At 54.0% G+C, this 21,447-nt stretch overlaps 1 protein-coding gene and 1 long non-coding RNA gene across 9 annotated transcripts in view; both read right to left on the bottom strand.

Annotated features, from left to right (window-relative positions):
• Positions 1–21,447, bottom strand: part of MLPH (melanophilin) — a 65,490-nt gene that overhangs the window by 2,975 nt on the left and 41,068 nt on the right. For 4 of the 8 annotated variants that reach the window (XR_008523135.1, XM_054550031.2, XM_024243428.2 and 1 more), the window contains 6 exons: positions 15,374–15,457; positions 9,468–9,653; positions 9,044–9,199; positions 7,331–7,423; positions 3,953–4,030; positions 1,865–1,922 (listed from right to left, as the gene is read on the bottom strand). Coding sequence is in view for 7 of the 8 variants with exons in the window: in XM_054550031.2 (XP_054406006.1) it covers positions 1,865–1,922; positions 3,953–4,030; positions 7,331–7,423; positions 9,044–9,199; positions 9,468–9,653; positions 15,374–15,457 (655 nt within the window). In the remaining variant the exon portion in view is untranslated. The remainder of the gene's footprint in view (positions 1–1,864; positions 1,923–3,952; positions 4,031–7,330; positions 7,424–9,043; positions 9,200–9,467; positions 9,654–15,373; positions 15,458–21,447) is intronic. The other 4 variants (XM_024243432.3, XM_054550032.2, XM_024243429.2 and 1 more) reach the window with 2 other exon arrangements.
• Positions 2,392–3,859, bottom strand: LOC129058185 (uncharacterized). Its single transcript, XR_008523136.1, has 3 exons — positions 3,792–3,859; positions 3,404–3,467; positions 2,392–3,194 (listed from the first exon to the last, which is right to left on the bottom strand). It is a non-coding gene; the product is annotated as an uncharacterized LOC129058185 (long non-coding RNA).

Genomic DNA, 21,447 nt, shown 5'->3' with positions numbered 1-21,447 from the left:
CTGCCAGTGTGCGGGGCTGGCCTCTGTAGACAGTGAAAAGCACCCTTGGCCACCCTTGGCGGAGGCTGGTGATGATGGCAGGGAGAAACATGAAGGGTCAGGCCTCAACTTTGCCGTTCAGACCCCAAAATTCCTGTGAGCTTCAGGGGGCCGGGGGTGAGCTATTCTGGCCTTGGACTGGACGTGAGTGAGGTCCCTGGATATGACAGAGTCTACTCTTCACAAAATCAGTCATACAGAGGACGCAAGGAATTGCCCCTTGTCCTCCTGCTACAAACATGAATATCTTGGCCGGGTACGGTGGCTCATGCCTGGAATCCCAGCACTTTGGGAGGCCAAGGCGGGTGGATCACTTGATGTCAGGAGTTCAAGACCAGCCTGGCCAACATGGTGAAACCCCGTCTCTACTAAAAATACACAATTAGCCAAGCGTGGTGGCGGGCACCTGTAATTCCAGCTACTCAGGAAGCAGAGGCAGGAGAATCACTTGAACTGGGGAGGCGGAGGCTGCAGTGAGCTGAGATCATGCCATTGCACTCCAGCCTGGGCAACAGAGTGAGACCCTGTCTCAACAAAACAAAACAAAACAAAACAAGAATCTCCACCTGGATTTCAGCCCACGAGATGTGCTGGAAACTCCCCTCAGAGCCAGCACATGGCTCTCCAGGAGCCCCTGCTGGCAGCTCCTTAGCGGGTCATCTCTGGCAAAGCTGTCCTCCTGGCTGGTGACCCTGAATCTGGGATTAGCCCCAAATGGCCCTGGGCACCAGCTGTGTCCCAGGATTGACCAGAATGTGTGCTGGGAGCTCAGGGCGTGCAAAGAGCAAGCTGGCATGGAGGTGGGGTGGCTGACTGACCAAGGAGTGAGCTGGCTGGTAAGAGGGATCGATGCGCCAGGTGTTGCAGGGAGGCGGTGGAGAGCCCCAGGGGAGAGGCTTCATACTTGGCCCTGGAGGACTTCACAGGACAGAGATGGGCAGGGAGGGGGCGCACCCAGGCGTGGAGGCACGTGCCTGCTTGGTGCGCTCTGAAACCAGCATCCGCTGTGTGTTGTCCTACACACGGGAAGGAAGTGCATTCTTGGGCGGGTGTAGTAGGGGGCAGGCTGGCTCCAGTGTGTGACAAATGGCCAAAGTCTGCAGGGCTATGCTGAGAAATCCCACTTCATTCTGCAGGCAGTTGGGAGCCAAGGACTACTTGCGAGCAGAGGAGGGTCACACACTATCTGCTAGGACTGCAGCTGTGGCTGAGTTTGAATGATGGTGTGTGCGAGGACAAAGCTCAGAAAACAGGGACAACAGGAGATCAATCCAACAATGCTTGGGGGCCTGAAACAGCTCGACAGCAGAGGGACGGGACTCTGAATGGGGAGAGGAGCTGCCAGCCTCTGGTGACCAGTGGTTGGGTCACAAGGTGAGTGAATGAGATGAGCACACAGATACCCCGAGAGCCCGGCCATGTGCTGGGGAGGCCTCACATCTCATTCGTCCAGGACAAAGCTAATGTCTTGGTCACCACCAAGCCTTCAAGGAAGACTAAATGATGAGCCATACTTTCTAGAAGGCCAGGAACTGTGTACCATGTTAGAATAATTTATGTAGAAAAACATGGAAACACCACCACCATCACCGCTGCCACCAGGGCCCCCTTTGCACGCTTAAAGCAGCAAGTTCCAGCTGTCCGGAACACCAACTCGCTGGGTCCCGAGGGTGGCCTGAGCGGCACTGGGAATGTTTTTTGGGAGTCAGGACATGAGATATGTCCCACAGATTATGAAGAAACACACAGAGCTGCGACTGGTCATTTTTCTCCCCGAAGCTCATTTCCCAGGCCCATGAGGGTGCGGGGAGGAGAGGGCTCTTACCTTGACTTTTCAGGGAATTACTGAACTTTCTTCTCAGAAGATAGGGCACAGCCGTTGCCTGGAAGAAACAGAGTGTCTCCAGGCTTCATCAAATTGTGATGTTTAGGAATTGTCAACTAATTTTGGATTTCTTATTGTTCTTCCAGCTTCTAACTAACCAGGCCCACTGTTTTCTGCTCTCTAGCAATATTTGAACTTTTAGCAACATTAGAATGGACATTTTTCAATAAATTAAGCATGAAATGCCTGAAATAAGAGATGCTCAGCTTTGGGGAAGCTGCCACATTTGGGTGGTATGGCAGAAAGAGTACAAGTTTCTGCCCTGCAGGTCCGGTTCAAATCCCAGCACTACCCCCTTTCCACTGTGTGACACGGACAATTAATTCACTTCTTTTTTTTTCTGAGACGGAGTCTCGCTCTGTCGCCCAGGCTGGAGTGCAGTGGTGCGATCGCGGCTCACTGCAAGCTCCGCCTCCTGGGTTCACGCCATTCTCTCGCCTCAGTCTCCCGAGTAGCTGGGCCTACAGGTGCCCGCCACCACGCCCGGCTAATTTTGTTTTTTGTATTTTTAGTAGAGACGGGGTTTCACTGTGTTAGCCAGAATGGTCTCGATCTCCTGATCTCGTGATCTGCTCACCTCGGCCTCCCAAAGTGCTGGGATTACAGGTGCGAGCCACTGCGCCCGGCTAATTCACTTCTTACCCTCCCTGAACCTCGGTCTCCTCCTCTGTAAAATGGGCCTGTAGCTCTCTTTACATGGATACTGGAAGATCACTTGTGGCTAATACGATTCCCAGGTCCCCGTGACTGTTGGTCCTCACACCTCTCCTCCTGTCTCTTTTCCAGTTGGTTACCTTGCTACGGTGTGATAAGAAATCCATTCTCTGTTTGGCTTTTCAGGGAAGTGAAGAGACAGCCAAATGGCCTAATTCCCCTAGAAATTTCTCCTGGTGTCTGGCACCCTGGGATTTTGCCTGGCTGGGTTTGTGGGCGGCTCCCAGAGGCGCTGCAGAAGCTGTCAGGCTGGGCTTCCGGGGACAAAGGTAGAAGCGCCCCCACCAGAGAAGAGTGTGGGTGTCAGGCATGGCCTAGGCTGAGACCCCGCTGTCACTCCCTGTCTGTGATCTTGATCAAGCTCACCCACTGCCCTGAGCTGGCTGGTTTGTTCATCAGTACAACAGGGTTAATATTATTAGCACTGCCTACCCGCTGGGTGCTGTGAACATCAAGTGGAAAGATGGACTTTTGAAAACACCGCGTGTCATGGTGAGGAGCTGCCAGGGTTGGAAGGAGTGGCTAGATGTTCCTCGAGGCTCCCCGTGGTGCTGGGCTGCAGGTAGGGCCTGAAGCTAAAGCCCATTCCTCCTGGGGCGCTGGCCATGGCACCCCTCATCCTACTCCTAACCACTCCACCTAAACGCAGGGAGCTCCTCCCTCCCAGGCTGGCTCTGCCCTCTGTGCATTGCATCTGTGGGTCCCACTCACACCTCCCGAGTCCCTGTGCCATTTTCGAGCACACTGGCTCCTGAGTGTTTTCACCTCTGGCAGCCAGCGCCTATGTCTCCCAGATGGAGGAAGTCCCCAGGCCACGGGTCCGCTGTGCCTGTTCAGGGAAGGGCAGAAGTGCCTGGGAATGTGTGTGGCCCAGGGCGTGGCCCTTACTCAGGACTGACGGGTGTGGAAGGGATAAGTGCCGGCAGCCTTGCTCCTACGCAGAATTAACTCTGGGGTGTGAGCTGTGTGGTCTCCAGAGCCCCCAGGAGGACTGAGCCACAGTTAGCCTGGGTGGGTTTGCTTCATGTCAGATGCTTGCCTCCTTCCTTTCCCGTCTCACTTTCCTACTCACCCACTGGGCTTTCTTGGATTTTCAACAAATGCATCTACACAAACCCAGCTCAGGTGTGTGCCACGGAGGAAGCCAACTCACAAGAGTTGCCACGGTGCTGTGGCAGCTGTGTGGGCATTGCTGTGTGGGCAGCTGTTTGGACATTGCAGCTCCTCCACCCCGTGGACTTGCCACACTGCTGGAAAGGGGTGCAGTCTTCCACCTTCGTCGGGTGTCTGGGGCTTGGATGGAGTAACACATACCTTGGCCTCACTTGAAGGGTCTGCATTTGGGTCCTCTGGTCTCTTGCCAAGTTTGCCAGCCACTCGAGGGAGAAATATCTGGAGGACAAAGAAGAGACTTTATGTTATTGTTGAACCTCCAGCCACAGGGAGGAGCATGGCATGGGTCAGCTGGACGTAAGGATGGATGCTCTCTATACACGCTGGGTTGGGGATGCTGGGACTGCACAGCCACCCCCAGTATGCCGCTCCAGGACTCTGGGACTAGGGCGCCCAAAGTGTGCAAATTAAAATACAGGATACCCAGGGAACTTTGAATTTCAGATTGTGAAAAGAAAACAAATCTTGGGACTCCACAATCACCAAGCTAAAGGGAAAAGTCAAGCTGGGAACTGCTTAGGGCAAACCTGCCTCCCATTCTATTCAAAGTCATCCCTCTGAGGCTCACCTGCATAGCTGATTGCTTCCTCTCCCCTATCGCTTCTGTAAAAACGCAGACTCACTGAGCCAGACTAAATTGTGTGTTCAGTGGAAGGCTGATCAAGAACTCAAAAGAATGTAACCTTTTGTCTCTTATCTACTTACAACCAGGAAGCCCCCACTTAAGGGTTGTCCCACCTTACTGGACTGAACCAAGGTACATCTTAGACCTACTGATTGACGTCTCATGTTCCCCTAAGATGTATAAAAGCAAACTGTACCCCTAACCACCTTGGGCACAAGTCTTAGGACTTTCTGAGGCTGTGTCATGGGTGTGTCCTTAACTTCGGCAAAATAAACTTCCTAAATTGACTGAGACCTGTCTCAGATATTTTGTGTTCACAAGATCAACAGCTGATTTTTTTAGTGTAAGTCCTAAATGTTGCATGGGGTATACTTATACTAGATTATTAGTTGTTGATCTGAAATTTAAAGCTAACTGGGAATCCTGTATTTTCCGTCATGACCCTATCTGGGACTCTCCTAAGGACATCTTTCATTCTTTTGCCAAATGTCCTCATCAGGGTGGTTTTGTCTGAAGATTCCCGAATGGGATCAGGAGAGGAGGATGTTGGCCTGATGTGAGCAGCTCCTCTGATGTGAGCCTCCCGCGCTATCCGTTCTAGTCACATCCATCCTCATGTGGCAGCGGACTAAGGCTTTCAACGTGAGGCAACATGATTCAGGCGGCTCCTTTTGGATTTTACACTGTGAGTGTGTGTGTGTTTCAGATCCTCAGAGCAGAGGCTCAGAGTCCCCTCATAAAGAGCCTTTTTATGGTAGAAACAACAAATAATAAACCAAAATGAACCCCAACAAAGGCACAGTTGGCTAACTGGCTAGGAGGAAACTCAGGCCAGATGTTCATGGGAAGGGAGGTGAGGGGTCCAGGATCCTGCTGTCAGGCCCACGGTGGCATGTGTGCTGTGGGGAGGCCTCGGGGGGCACCAACTCAACTGGACTGCTGTGTCCCCCTCACTCACCACTGTGCCCCGGCTCACCACTGTCCCCCCAACTCACCACTGTGCCACTCACCACTGTCCCCCCACTCACCACTGTCCCCCCACTCACCACTGTCCCCCACTAACCACTGTCCCCCACTCACCACTGTCCCCCCACTCACCACTGTCCCTCCCACTCACCACTGTGCCACTCACCACTGTCCCCCCAACTCACCACTGTCCCCACTCACCACTGTCCCCCCACTCACCACTGTCCCCACTCACCACTGTCCCCCCACTCACCACTGTCCCCCCCACTCACCACTGTCCCCCCACTCACCACTGTCCCCCCACTCACCACTGTCTCCCCACTCACCACTGTCCCCCCACTCACCACTGTCCCCCCACTCACCACTGTCTCCCCACTCACCACTGTCCCTCCACTCACCACTGTCCCCACTCACCACTGTCCCCCCACTCACCACTGTCCCCCACTCACCACTGTGCCCCCCACTCACCACTGTCTCCCCACTCACCACTGTCCCCCCAGTCACCACTGTCCCCACTCACCACTGTCCCCCCACTCACCACTGTCTCCCCACTCACCACTGTCTCCCCACTCACCACTGTGCCCACTCACCACTGTCCCCCCACTCACCACTGTCTCCCCACTCACCATTGTCCCCCCACTCACCACTGTCCCCCCCACTCACCACTGTCCCCACACTCACCACTGTCCCCCACTCACCACTGTCCCCCCACTCACCACTGTCTCCCCCACTCACCACTGTCCCTCCCACTCACCACTGTGCCCACTCACCACTGTCCCCCCACTCACCACTGTCCCCCCACTCACCACTGTCTCCCCCACTCACCACTGTCCCCCCACTCACCACTGTCCCCACTCACCACTGTGCCCACTCACCACTGTCCCCCCACTCACCACTGTCTCCCCACTCACCACTGTCTCCCCCACTCACCACTGTCCCCACACTCACCACTGTCCCCCCTCACTCACCACTGTCCCCACTCACCACTGTCCCCCCACTCACCACTGTCCCCCTCACTCACCACTGTCCCCCCACTCACCACTGTCCCCCCCACTCACCACTGTCCCCCCACTCACCACTGTCTCCCCCACTCACCACTGTCCCCCCCACTCACCACTGTCCCCACACTCACCACTGTCCCCACTCACCACTGTCCCCCCACTCACCACTGTCCCCCCCCTCACCACTGTCCCCCCACTCACCACTGTCCCCACTCACCACTGTCCCCACTCACCACTGTCTTCCCCACTCACCACTGTCCCCCCACTCACCACTGTCCCCCCCACTCACCACTGTCCCCCCACTCACCACTGTCCCCACTCACCACTGTCCCCACTCACCACTGTCTTCCCCACTCACCACTGTCCCCCCACTCACCACTGTCCCCCCCACTCACCACTGTCCCCCCACTCACCACTGTCCCCACTCACCACTGTCTCCCCCACTCACCACTGTCCCCCCACTCACCACTGTCCCTCCCACTCACCACTGTCCCCCCACTCACCACTGTCCCCACTCACCACTGTCTCCCCCACTCACCACTGTCCCTCCCACTCACCACTGTCCCCCACTCACCACTGTCCCTCCCACTCACCACTGTCCCCACTCACCACTGTCCCCACTCACCACTGTCTCCCCCACTCACCACTGTCCTCCCCACTCACCACTGTCCCCACTCATCACTGTCCCCACTCACCACTGTCCCCCCCACTCACCACTGTCCCCCCAACTCACCACTGTCCCCACTCACCACTGTCCCCCCACTCACCACTGTCCCCCACTCACCACTGTCCCCCCACTCACCGCTGTCCCCCACTCACCGCTGTCCCCCACTCACCACTGTCCCCACACTCACCACTGTCCCCCCACTCACCACTGTGCTCCCCACTCACCACTGTCCCCCCACTCACCACTGTCCCCCCACTCACCGGGAGGTTTGACTTCCTCCGGGGCTTTCCCGAGGGCTTCACCGTGAGCCCTGCGGCCCTCAGGGCTGCAATCCTGGATTCGATGTCTGAAACCTGCGAGAGGACAGCAGACAGAAGGCCCGTCAGACAGACGCTCGAGGTCCCGCCTCAAAGTCACAGACAGAAAGAGCAGCTGCCTCCAGCTCACTCCTGGAGCTAATTTTACTTGTGTTTTCCCTTAAGATTGGCATCCCAGCCCCATGCCCGTCTTGGTGGTCCCCTTGGCATTTATCTTCCATGGTTGTTGAGAAGGGGGCATGTTCCTTGTGGGTCACCCCAGGCAGGAGGAACACAGGACGCGTGCATTTTTTGGAGTCTCAGGGAGTCTGGCTCCCATGAGGGGCTGGAGGAGGGGCCGTGACTGGCAAGGACAGTAGTGGCTACTCTTCACCTAGCAGTCGGCCACCCCCACTGGCATCATCCTTGCCTGGCCCCCCTTCCACCCCTCCCCTCTTAGGTCCCTCCTCCCACAGCAGCCGGGGGCAACTTCTGGAAATTAGAAGCAGGCCCCATCACCCCCTACTCAGATCCTTCCAGTGGCCCCCAGGGCCTTTGCTGTCCACTCTCCTCACACTCTCTGCTCATCACTCTGACCTGCTGTCAGGGTTTCGTGGCTAATCCCTGCATGCACGAAGCTCACTGCCACCCCAGGGCCTTGGCACAGGCTGCTCCCTCCACCCGGACTCCTGCCCCCTGGATTTGCCAGGCTGGCTTACATTCCTAGTATCCCTCCTGACTGCCTTATCTCAATCACCCTGCCCTGAGCACTCTAGGAACTCGTCTTCACTGATTGTCTTAATCACACTTTTCAAGAACCCAAATGATCTTGTTTGTTTGCTGTTTATCTCCTTCCACTAAAAACAAGCTCCAGGAAGGCAGGGGCTTCCTCTAAGACATTTGCGCCAGATCTTCCAGATCTTCCATGACCTACACAATGTGGGCTGCATTCCAGGCATTTAAAGCTTATTTGCAAAGCAAGAAGGAATACATGAAGGGAAAGTCCAGAGCCTGACTCGCTCCCCTTGAACAGCTCTAGGGGACGTGCCCTTCGTCCTCAGGGAGTGACAGGCACCTGCTGATGAGAAGGGAAGTGGAGGAGGGCTGTGGGGGCTGGCTGTCCCCACAGTCTGAGAGGCAGACCCTCTCCTCTCTGTAGGTCTCCAGGGAGGACAGAGCAGTGCCTAAGTCACCTCAGCTGTCCCTGGGAGGCCTGAATTCTTTGGCTCTGCCCTTTGACCTTTGTGCAGTATTGGTGGGTTCCTCACCCAGATTCAAGCTCTGCAGCCACAACTCAGACTCACAGATGGCCCTCGGGACAGAGTCCAGTGCTGAGGTCTGCGGCTGTCCTAAATTCCAGGCCTGCTTCTAGGCCCCCATCCTGGGTCAGGGATTGTGTGTTCAGCACCTTTTTCTTGGTGGAAACCCTGCCTGTCCCCCACCAAGTTGAACAGGAAAAAGGGAAGGGGTGGAGGGCTTAGGGGGTGGCGAACCAGGTGAGTCCCCCAGAAACCCCCAGGTTCATTCCTGGTCTTCAGAGCCGTGCATGCTGGGCCAATGGGGAGGGCCTGGTGTGAGCTGGCAGATGTTAGAGCTGGCAGATGTTCAATGCCTGGGTGTGGTCACCATCTGTGTTTGCGGAACCCAGTGCTCCCTCCCCTGTGCCTTCTGGGCTACCTCGCTCTCTGCCTGCTGGACTTCTGAGGCCGTCATTGCCACTCTGTCCTCCAGCTCCGACAGCTCCTCATCTGTGGTCCTGTTGTGCTGGACGGGGTCCCCAGGGCCCTGAGGGCTCTTTTCCTGTCTGTTGGTTTGATGGGCAGCTGTGCCCACCTAGGAAAGAGAAGGACGGAGGCTGACCAGCAGTAGGAGGGAGTGTGGGGTCTCACCGAGATGGGGACTCACCATGATGTTGCTCTCCTCTCTGAACCCTGGGAGCTGGTTGGCCAGGAGCCGGCCACCCGCTGCAGACCCCATCAAAGGTCCTTGGTGTGCTCCTGCGGGTGCTGCCTCCTTGGGGAAGGTGGCAGCCAGCTGGGACTGTCCATCCCTGTCCCTACCTCTGCAGGGTCCTGCTGAGACCCCTGGGGGGTAGTCTCACCTCTGGGTCTGCCTGGGGGAGAGCCCCAACTGATTTGCCCCTGTTGGGCTCTGCCTTTTGGTCCTTGGCCTCCTCCTCCTCGGACGAGGTCCCCTGGTCACTGATGTTGCTGGTCAGCTCCTCCAGCTTCCTCCTCAGGGTCTCCTCCTCTATATCGGCCTCCGTGCGCACTCCAGCACCTAGACCCTGACAGAACAGGCCAGTGGATTTGGATTTGGCTAGTCATCTGGAGCTGTGGAGCTCTAGGGCTGGCTCTGGGAGATGGGCCTGGGCCCAGCACACCTGGGGTTCCTGCTGAGCTCAGCTGCCTCCCTTCTGCATGCCAGCTTGTCCAACATGCCCCACTGGGGCCCAGTCCCAGACTCCAGCAGCAGGCTCTGCAGGGCTGGGGGTTCCCAGGGAAAGCTGACCACCATCCCTGGCTATCTAAGACCCACCTTTTTTTTTTTTTTCTCCCTTCTCATCCCTTTCATTTAAGGGTGCCATTTGTTTATTCCATGCTGATGTCCTTACTCTAGGGATGGGGAGAGAGGGGTGTGGAGTCATGGATCTCTGCCCACTCTCTCTCAGGGAAATACACAGACAGCCTTGGTCGGGTCCAGCTTCAGGGGCTGGGCTCTTCCCATGCTCTGGCTAAGGATTCATTTAGCAGCTGCTGTGGGACACTCCTCTGTGGCACACTGCTCCTGATCACATAAAACCAGCCACTGTACTGCGAGTTCACTTGTGGCTCCCCATCAGCCGTGTGACCTTTGGCAGGTCACTCAACCCCTCTGCATCTCAGTTCCCTCAGCTTTAAAATGGTGGTGATAGCAGTATCCAACCTACAAGTTATCATAAGAACTCAGTTCAGTAATCTATGTAAAGTCCTTAAAGGGTCTAGTTCCACTGGCCGCCTTGTCTGTGGGCAGGAGGCAGGGAGGTTAAGGGCAGGCTTTGCCTGTTGTGGACGCCAGCCTTTAATGAAGGGCTTTAGGTGCCAGCTCCGAGAAGGTAACAGAGCTATGTGATAAAAACACAAAATTATTCCAATTGCCTCTTACAGCCAACATGGTGCTAAGGTAGGTGATGAGATTTAAAGTGTCACTCACACTTTAAAACTCACACTTTTTAAAGGCAGCTCCACCCTTTAAAGCTTGCTTAGGCCAAGAACCTTGCAGACATCATGACCCCTCTTTTTCTCTCATCCCAAATATCCATTCCTGTTGGCTCTACCTACGCGAGGCCCCCAGGATCGGTCTGCCTTGCACCACCTTCGCTGCTCTCTGGTTCGACCACCGCCTTCTCCCAGCCGGCTCTGCTGCCTCACTCCCACCTCCACAACCTGTTCTCAGGAGGACGGCCAGAGCAACCCCTGTGCCCTCAGCCAGCTGTCTTCTGCTCAAGCCTCCCCACCCCTCCCATAGTAAAAGGCAGAGCCTGGACCATGGCCTGGGAGGCTCGGTTCTGTCTGACTCTGCCACTACGTCCAGCTCCAGCCTCTGCTCCCTCACCCGCCCCTGCCTTGCCTGTCTCGGCCAGGCTGTCTTCTGCAGCGGCTCCCTCCTTGGGACCTTAGGAGGGGCTGCAACACTTGATCTTAGACAGCCACACAGCGGCCCCGGCACCTCTGCCAGCTCCTTGGGCAAATCTCACGCTCAGTGGGGCGCCCTGACTGTCCTGTTTGAAATGGCACCCTCACCCCAGGGACCTTCTGCCTTGATTTATTTTTCTCTACCTTCCTCCACCTCCTGACCTGTGTTCCACTTGTTGGGTTGTGAAGGAAACCAAAATACGCCACCCCAGAATAGACTTCTGGGACATATTTCCAGCTGTTTATTCAGAGAAGCTGCAGATGGGATCGTTCTGAAAACCTGTTTTTTTGTGTGTGTTGTGCTGGGGTGGGGTAGGGGGGCAGATTTCATCTGTGGAGGAAAGCTATAGGGGTGAGCTGAACACCAGGCACACAGGCTTTCTCTGAGGCCCCCTCAGCGGCCTTAAAAGGACACTGATGCCTGACACTGACATGTCGGACAGAGACGCCGCCAGCATGGGCTGCTGCCGATTCTTCGAGGGCAGCTCCTGGTTACCTGAGAGATTTTTAGCTGCATAACCAGAAGCCTTTCCTCCCCTCGCCCTCCTGTGAACTTGTCACCCCTGTAACCCCTCAGGAAGCCCCAAGCCCTATCCATTCTGTTGCCTTGGGTGTAAACCTCAGTCGTCTGTCCCTGCTTCGAGTCCCACATTTGCGGGACTCCCGTGTTCATGTGCACAGTAACACATCATTGGCCTTTTCCCTGTGACTTTGTCTATGCTGAGTTCCCTTCAGCAGACGCAGGCCCTGCCCTCCTGGGGGAAAGCTTGATGTTCTGGCAGTTGTGTGTTTCCTGCCTCTCCCAAATGGAATGCAAACCCCATGAGGCCCGCGTTTTTGTGGACTTTGTTCACGGCCACCTCCCCACCGTCAGGAGCCGGCGCTGGGAGCAGAGTGGCTCCCTGTGTCTCCCGACTCTTCCCAGGTGACGAAGTCACACAAGTTAGCAACATAGCCAGGAAGACGGTGCCCATTCACTTGTCTGCCCGTGCACCTGTTCGTTCACTCATCCATCCCACATTCCGAGGGCTTTCCCCTGGCCCCATGAAGTCGACTTTGAATTGTGAGGCGAGGGCCGCGCAGAGATGACGCCTGGGGAATTTTAGTGCTGCTCTTCGTCCCTTCCTCTGGGAGCCATCACCTCCACTGACACTGGAGGGCTGGGAGAGAGGGAGGGCAGGCGCCTCCACCAGGAAGTTGCTCACAGCCCATGGCGCCCCTGGGCTGCATCGATCCCTCCCTCACCCAGCAAGCCGAGGATATTGCGCACGATCATTTAATTTTCTATTTGGACAAAGCCTATTGAGACAGATCGACAGGGCTGGCTGCCTGGGGTCTCACAGACGAACACCAAGGGGATGATTAGATTGAGTCGATGAAGAAGCTGCATGTTTTAGCCAGGATGCTTTTCCATGAGGCTCCACTTTCCTGACAAAGCCCTCAAATCACAGAGGCCCTCGGTGGAAAGATCGGGAGTGACATTCAGCCTGTAAACGCCATTGGGCCTGATATGAGCTGAACTTCGTCCCAGAGTGCATGGGGCTGAGAAACTGCAGGATCCCCGCGAGAAATGGAAGCCCAGCGCCCATCAGGCAGGACGCAGCAGAGCAATGGGGTGTGGGGGTGGAAGCTGGTGGCTGCCTGGGAGAGGCAGGGATTGTCTTCGCTTTGTAAGCCAGTAAATAAATTCACACACACACAAACCTACACACACAACACAGGCACACATATACACATGTACATGTGGAAAACACATGACAACATACGTGTGTGACAGGGACCTGAACCAGCATGACGGGACACAGCCAGGGTGACTAACTTGTCCTTGTTTGCCAGGGATTTCCAGGTGCAAAAGCCCTGAGAGCCCCTGACAGGATGTTGGCTGCCCCAGATCCAGCCCCTCAAGGTGGAGGGCCCGGCTGCCTCTCAGGTCCAGCTCCTTGATGGCCCAGAGGGCCATTCCGGCGAGCAGTGTCCCCTCGTGGGGAGTGTGTGGGCAGTGCAGGTCCCATGTGGAGTCTGTTACTTCTGACTTGCTAGTCCCTGGGCTGAGATTTGTATGAGCAAAAGGCCAAAGCCAGGAGGTACCAGCAAGAGCCAGAGCGAGGGTGGCCGCCCCTTCCCTCTACAAGGGTAACCCGTTTCTGGGTGGGCTGGAGCCAGGGCCGGGCAGGCTACAGGACAGTGGGTCCCGAGTGCTGCTGAGGGGTCAGCAGGGCGGGGAAGGAGTTGGGCAGGAAGGGGGTAAAGGAGGTGAGTGACAGATCTCCAGTGTCCACCTGAGAGGCAGAGCCGAGGCCCGAGTGGGACCTGGGTCAGTGTTCAGCAGGGGCCTGGGGGCTGGATGGCTGGATATGGGACATGGGGTCTGACGGGGCGCTGGAGCTTGTGTTGAGGCCACTGTGACTCCAGTGCAGGCAGGGGCCCTTCCAGAGGCATCCCGTGGGAAGCAACACTCTCCCTAACCTCCCTGTGCTTTCAGCTGGTGCTCTCCAGCCAGTGATGGGCCGAGTCTCACTCATGAGAGCCTGGGCCTCAGTTTCCTCATCTATAAACGAGGGAAAGAAATGTCTACCTTGCAGGGGTACTGCAGGATTAAATGAAATTATGGCACGTGGTCAGCCTGGCTTTAGCGACCCGTAAAGCATAGAGCACAGTAACCCATCCTCTTATAGATAAAGGCAGCTGTGGTCCCTGCTGGACACATGGCATGTGGGCTGGGCCTCAGTCTCCCTCCACTCCGGCCGGGGTCAGAGCCTGTGCAAGGGTAGCCCTTGAGGTCTAACTTGGGGCCTGTGTGCTCTGCTTCCCACTTGGTCTCATGCCCTCAGCCTGAGCTTCACCCAGATCTGTTTCTCCGGAGCCCTGGCCCCAAGAAAAATGAGCAGCTGCAAACCTAGGGTGCTGCAAGGAGCGTCCTGTGGAGTGAAATCATTCACACTTAAAGCTGCTGGAACTTTAAATGATTGGGAGCCTCGAGAGGAATGTGGCTATGTGGCCTGAGTCAAGTGGCATGCAACTTCTGTTTCTGCTTTTCTCTGTAGACGATTAGGAAAGACCGAGTGGCGCCAGAGATGAGACCCCTCTCAAGATCATTACCCCTACTCATGGAGTGTTAAAGCAATCTTCCTCGGAATTAGTAAGCTGTAACCTAGTGAATTGCTACAATGTAATTACAGGCCTTGTATGGAAAATGCTGTAACACTGAGAAACTTCTCTGTTTCTGCCTATATAAGTGAAACTTTAAATTCTCCACTTTGGAGCACTACCCCATTCCTATGGAGTCTGTGTGGCCCAGAAGGCTATCCTCAAATTTTGTGCTCAAAGAAACTCAATACTTAATCATATTTGCTGAATCTCCTTATCTCAGTGCCCAGGTGCTAGATGTGTGGCTGTGACTCAGCTAGAATGGAGGACTGGGTCCCCACTCCCTCTGCACCCTGACTGTCTGTCTGCCTGTCTCTCAGACACAAAAGCACACACACACATGCACACACACTCCGACAGCAGGCCATGGTTTGTTTTATTTACTCCCCATCAGGTTGTCTTGGTGTGCTGTTGTGGTTTGAATGTGTCCCCTAAAGTTCATGTGTTGGGAACTCGATCCCCAGTGCAATAGTGTTGAGAGGTGGGACCTTCAAGAGGTGATTAGGTCATGAGGGCTCTGCCTTCATGAATGGATTAATATCATTATTGAAGGAATGAATTTGTTATTCACTCCAGGGTGGTTGTTATAAAAGCAAGTTCAGTTCCATCTTGCTTTCTGTCTCTCCTGCCCTCTGTCACCATGTGCCATGTGGTGACACAGCAAGAAGGCCCTCACCAGATGCCACCCCTTGATCCTAGACTTCCCAGTCTCCAGAACCATGAGCGAAATACATTTCTGCTCATTATAAATTACCCAGTCTGTGGTATTTTGTTAGAGCAGTGTATAGCAGACTAAGCTGTGCTGATGATACATTCACAAACATGGTGTGGAAGGAGACTCCACCCTGCTTTGGTGCCTAGACCTCAGAGGCTGTAGGGCCAAGCAAGTTTCCTCCCATCTCCAGTTATGTCCCCTGGGAAGGCTGTTACACGTGTGTGCCCTCCAAACATTCTCTCATTCAAGCTCTGGGCAGGAGAGGTGGTGGCAGGCCTGGATGGGACAGACGACTTCACTCAGGCTATGTGGTGGGAACCGCCTGGCTCTCTGAGAGCTACACACAGAACTTAAACTTACAAACAGCAAAATCTCAAGAAACTCTTCTCCCAAAAGCCTGTGTCACACTTCAGCCTCCTTTAACTAAGGAGCTGTGGGGGCCCTTTCTCTTTGCCCAGCCCCCGGTGTTACCTTGGCCAAGGGAGGCACAACTGTGTTCTCCAGGTAGGTCAGCAGGCGTTCCACAGCTGAAATACGCTTATTCAGCTCAAAGATCTGTAGCAGAAGGAGAGAAACAGTGGGCAGAGGACCCAGCGCACTCCCACCAGCAAGACACTGGCACCCACCACCTCAGAAGCACCAAATTCCCAAGAAGTGGAAGGAGAGCTAAGGCCACCACCCATGACATGGCCTGGGAAGGTTAGCTGTGAAACCCATTTCTGACACCAAGAGTTCTGGAACACCAAGCAAAATCTTAGAGTGGAACCAAGAGAAGGGAGAGTGGGGAGGGTGAAAAAGGCAGGAGAGGAGCTGAGTCCAGCAGGACAAGGAGCTGAATCTGGAAGGTGGTGATGGTGTCATTACTGTGGACAGCTGCTGTCACTGCCGGTACTGAGCAGCACAGGAAGACATCAGTTAATTACGCCACAGTGATCAAACTCACAGTCATTAGCTAGCAAGAGCCTGGGGTCACTAGTGGGCTAGGAGGCAAGGCACTTCAGGGGACAACCTAAAGGGACCAGAAATACAACTTCCTCATCCCTTGAGTCACCAGACTTTTGAGTCACCCAAAGTCTATTAGCTCCCAGACTGAGACACGATAAATCAATTTTCTAGTTTTCTTCCTCACCCAGCAGATGCATCTTTCCTGCCATTATCTCATTTACGGCTCACCTGGCTTTAAAAGAAGGAAGTGGTGCTGTGGAGTGTTAAGATGCTTTTGTATTGTTTGGTCAGTAATTAGTTGAATCATCACAGCACCAAGGGCTTTGAGTGGGCAAATCTGCCCGAAGAACATGATTGGCTGAGAAATGTCAACACCAGGATTTCAGTTAGACCTCAGCCCACGCCTTGAGTGGCCACTAGTAACTGAGTCACACTCTGGTCCCATTGAGCATCTGCAGAAGCAGAGATCAATACCCTGGGGAGACAGCACTCAGCACACAGCCTCTGTCTCCTGGAAGCAGTGGGCCTGGGGACTCAGGAGAGGGCAACAGCCCCCCAGCCAGTGCCTGATACCATCACTGGGAAATGTCACATCCAGAGTGGAAGAGAGGGAAAAATGCCCACGAAGAGAAATTGGAAGCCGGGTGGAGGAGGCTGGGGTTGTGGGAAGTGGGTGGGAGCTACAGGTGGGTGGGGGCGGCAGGGAGCCAGGGAGACGCCAGCAGGGAAGAGTGGGTAGTGAGCTCAGGGCGACTGCACGCTGCTTTCCTACAAGGCCCTGGCTGTGTCCAGGCTCCCTCACTGAGGAGGTGACCAGAATGGACACAATGAGTATGATGCAACCCTGGCTTTGGGAGCTCCGGGCCCCTTTTAGGCAAGCCTACATGCAGATACAGCAGCTTCTTGGCTACTCCTGAGTGCACAAGTGGTGTGGGGGCAAACGCAAACACACTGGAAAAATCAGGAACTCACCCTGCCTGCTGAAAATAGGGAAGAGGCCGGGCACGGTGGCTCATGCCTGTAATCCCAGCACTTTGGGAGGCTGAGGCTGGCAGATCACCTGAGGTCAGGAGCTCGAGACCAGCCTGGCCAACATGGCGAAATGCTGTCTCTACTAAAAATACAAAAATTAGCTGGGGTGGTGGTACATGCCTGTAATCCCAGCTACTTGGGAGGCTGAGGCAGGAGAATTGCTTGAATCTGGGAGGTGGAGGTTGCAGTGAGCTGACATCATGCCGTTGCACTCCAGCCTGGGTGTCAAGAGCAAGACTCTGACAAAAAAAAAAAAAAAAAGAAAAGAAAATAGAGAAGAGACTTCCCACTGCCCCCTTGTCTTTCAGAGCTTCTTTCTCTGCTTTTTCCAAATACATATAAATCTTTAAAATGGCTAAAAAGCCTCTCTGCAGCCTCAAAACTCCACCTGGGAACTGTGTTTTTGAAATGGAAACATCCTTGAAGATAACCCTAGCTCCCACTCCCCAAGAGAGGGTGAAGAGGCTAACGTGGGTGGGCACCTTGCTCCAGTTTGCAAAACTAGCTCCCATCTTAAAGATGTGTGAGAAGGTTGCTTTTCTTCGGGTTAAAGCCAACACAAGTGGTCTCCTGGTTATGATGCTAGAGTGAGGATGTACACTGCGATCAAAGGCGCCATCAGATCCTCTCACTGGTGAGGACTGGTGATGGTTTGTGCTGAGAACTGTGTGGAATGGGCTGGGCCTGCCGGGCTGCAGAAGGGCTGAGAGGCCTTCCTGTCTTTGCAATCTCTCAGCGGATTGCCCGGGGCACGTGCCGTATTATGGTTTGATGCTTGTTCAAGAATAAAACTGTCTTCTTTCTCTGCTACCCTTATGGAGAGATTTTCTGGGTAATGAAAAGATTTAGGGTTTTTAAAAAAATTATATTTCTCCAACAGTAGCAACTGCTCTGGTGGGAGTAGCATCACTCAGACGTGGGTGTCTGACCCTGTGTGGGCATCAGTCGTCAGGATTATCACATTACTTAGATATGTATGGACGGAATACTAGGTATGAACCCCTTGAGCTTTCAACTCGCGACAATACCAAAGTTTAAAGTTTACAAATGCAATATAGACATCGGCTAAGGATTAAAGCAAACCAACAAAATATGTCACTGGTGACACTTTTATGGGAAACCGTCAGTGTCTGTAGCCCGAGCACACACGAATGGCCCCAGGGCCGGCCCTCGGGAGTGAGGGGGCGGAGGGTGCGTGCCAGGGCCGTTTCCTCTCCCGTCTCCCACCTCAGCCCCTTGGAAACTTCCTTCCTACCACATGCTTGTGCCATCTTGGGACTTGTCTGGGCTTGAACAATATCTACAGGGAGTCTTTTCTGATTACCCCTCATCTGGAAAGCTGTTACTATAAATACAAATGCAAAGGCAGGCAATGCACAGCTGCCTGACCCCTCAGATGAGCTGTGATAAAATACGATTCCTGAGAAAGCTCAGGCCCTGAGGGCATGGCTGGGAGTCTTGGGGTTGATGGGCAAATTGAGAGGGCTTCCTCCTGGGGTCCCACCGCAGCCACTTCACAAAGGCCCCTCTAAGAGTCTGCCTGGGTTTTCTCTGAAGTACAGGATCGCTGCTGCATTTGGAGCTTCTTTCTGCTGCTTAATTTTCTCCATATAAAGATGCATGGGAAACAATCTAGGTGAAATATTAATTGAGGTTGTGACATTAAATAATTCAAACAAATCTGTTGGAACTTTAAATTCTGAGTCTTGAGAGGACATGTTTCACAGCTGAAACTTCTACCTTTTTTTTTCCCTGTGAATAATTAAGACCAAACAGGATTGGAGATAAGGGCCCCCCAGGTCACTGTTCCTCCGCAAGGTTGTGATCCTGCTAAAATTTCTACATAGGTGAAACCTTCACTAGTCCACTTTGGACCCCATTTGTTTGAAGTCTGTGTTTCTGGATGGCCACTGTCAAGCTTTTGTTCTGATAAACTCGATATACTAATACTTATTTATATTTTCTGAATCTCATTATTTAGGGTTGACAAAGTAAATACAAGTTAATAGGAATAAATAAAGAGAAACAATTCCAGAGGCAGGATATACAAACATGAACTAGAGAATAATTCCAAGCAGGTATAAAGGATAATCGGTTTCAGCGGGGCTGGAAACCATGCTATGTATTTTACTAAAGGCTACTAAAGTTGCTAAACTAAAGGTTTACTGAAAATAGACAACTTGATTCTCCTCTTCATCCCATTGTCTTCAGACTAGGAAACTAGGAGATGCTCAGCCAGCCAAGGATCTGCCATGGGTCTCTACCTGGCCACCCTGGGAGGTCTCTAAGCTGGCCTCACCCAAGAGTTCTCTATCCTGGCCACACTGGAGAGGTCTCTATCCTGGCCACACCAGAGATGTCTATATCCTGGCCACCCTAGTCCTCCACTGTCCCCTGCAGCCACAGGTCCCTGGATGGACTTGGCTGAGTCGGCTCTTCCCCTTTTCTCAGAATAACTATAGAATGTGTCAAGAAAGCCACTTCCTGATGTAAGGAAGAACTGTCTGGACTGTCTAGAGCCTGGGCTCTAGAACTGGATATCCTTTGGCCCAGTGATCCCAGTTTCCCAGGGTATAACACTCAGAGAGGAATGCTTTCTGGGATCTCCCAGCTGCCGCATGACACAGGACACTTGCAGCTGAGACTCCACCCTCCCTGCAGCTTCCCTGAGCCTGGAGGACCTTGCTGCCTGACTGTGAGTAATGAAGTGGTTCTGCTCGACTTGTGTGTGTTCTGTGTTGCAGAACTCGACCTGCGAATGCAGGTGGTGGAGGCTCGACAGCTGCGGCACCGGGTCTGCTCTGAGTCCCCACCAGAGCTCAGCACACCTGCAGCTCCAAAGTCCTCTCGGGACACAGAAACTGCAGGGGCCAAGCCAGTCACTCCCTGATCTGAATGAAAGGACACTTCCTTGTGTCAGGGCCTTGCTTGCTGTTACATAAAAGGAGTTCTATGCCTCAGGAATTGTGGGCCCCAATGGGTGACGCGGCCATAGGCAGTCTTCACGCAGGCCTTCTCAGGGCCTTTCATGCCCGGCTATGCTCAGGGGCAAGGGTACTTCTTTCAGAGACTAAGTGGGCCCTCAAGGAAGTTGGTGCAGGAGAAACTTCCACCCAGGGTTGAGGAAGCTTCCAGATGACACTACAGTAAAAAGTCAGCTGAGGACACTGAGTCCGGAGAGATGCTGAATTCAGAAACTGCACGCTTCTGCCCCGTGGACACTAGCCCAATTTTAGAACCCAAACCCCTATGATTCCCCATATTGCCATGCTAAGGAAGGCTCTTTTTGAAATTCAGGTGCTCATTTTCGGCAGATCATTTCTCTGGGTGCGGAAGCAAAGTGACAGGATGTTGGAGGAGCCCCTCACCTTTCATGCACGCGAAGGTTTGGCCCTGTGAGAACAGCCACGGGACAGATTTCCTGCTGAATGAGAGCTGAGAAAAGCCCGGGGCCTACTGCACACTTCTCCTCGTTGCCCTCTCCTGAGCCAGTGCTGGTCTAGTGACTGCCACAGGGTAGACTAAGGCCTTGGGAGAGGAGTCTGCAGCCCTGTGGCTGAAGAGCTGGGTGATGCTCCATCTCAGGTCGTCCTGTGCACCGAAGGGCCAGGGCGCTGGAGAAGCCCTAGACCCTGCAGAGCAGCTTCTGCCTGCCCCACCCACCTCACCTGCCCCTTGAGAACCCCAGCCGTGCACCACCTGCGTCCTCGCTGTTTCCAGGCCTTTCCTGACAAGGCTCAGCTTTCGCTTAGCCTCCCTCCTGACAGCCCAGAGCCCACAGACCCGAAGGGAAGCTCCACAGGGCATTCCCTTCCCCAGCTCTCCCAGGAGGAGGGAGGAGGGGCTGTGTACCAGGTATCACCATGCCCAAGGAGCTGGACCTACATTCATCCAGGCTCCAGAAGATGTGTCTGAGACCAGCCTTGGCAAAACTGTGGTTCTGGTCTCCATTCAGAGCAGCCCCACTTCCCCTTCTCTGGGTTTTGTGCCTCAAGAGTCATCAGTTACAGAACAGCTCCCCATCCTGTGATTACACTGCTGGAGTCAAGGCTCTATCAGAGACATTAATAGCCTGGGTCTTTCATTGCCTTAAAGAACCTAGTGGTCATGATGTTCTCAGAAGAAACAATATTGCCTCTCCCCCAGTAACATGAACTTGCTCAAATTGAAATCAACTGACTCAACAGAATCATCATTTAAATGCAGCGAGCGGAACTCAGGGTACTTAAATCTTGTGATGAATTATTTCATAAGTTAATGTCTACAATGTTAGTGATTCTACTAATTTAACAGGTGTTAAGTATTATGAGCAGAGTTTCTTAGTGCCTATATAAAGCCTGCTAAGGGGCTGGGCATGGTGGCTCACACCATGACACATGCTAGACCATGTAATCCTGACACTTTGGGAGGCTGAGGTGGGAGGATTACTTGAGGTCAAGAGTTCGAGACCAGACTGGTCAGCATGGTGAAGCCCCATCTCTACTAAAAATACAAAAATTATCTGGGTGTGGTGGTGGGCGCCTGTGATCCCAGCTACTCAGGAAGGTGAGGCAGGAGAATGGCTTGAA

Source organism: Pongo abelii, chromosome 11, assembly GCF_028885655.2.
Source record: "Pongo abelii isolate AG06213 chromosome 11, NHGRI_mPonAbe1-v2.0_pri, whole genome shotgun sequence".
NCBI lineage: Eukaryota > Metazoa > Chordata > Mammalia > Primates > Hominidae > Pongo > Pongo abelii.
This window is presented reverse-complemented; position numbering and strand designations above follow the sequence as displayed.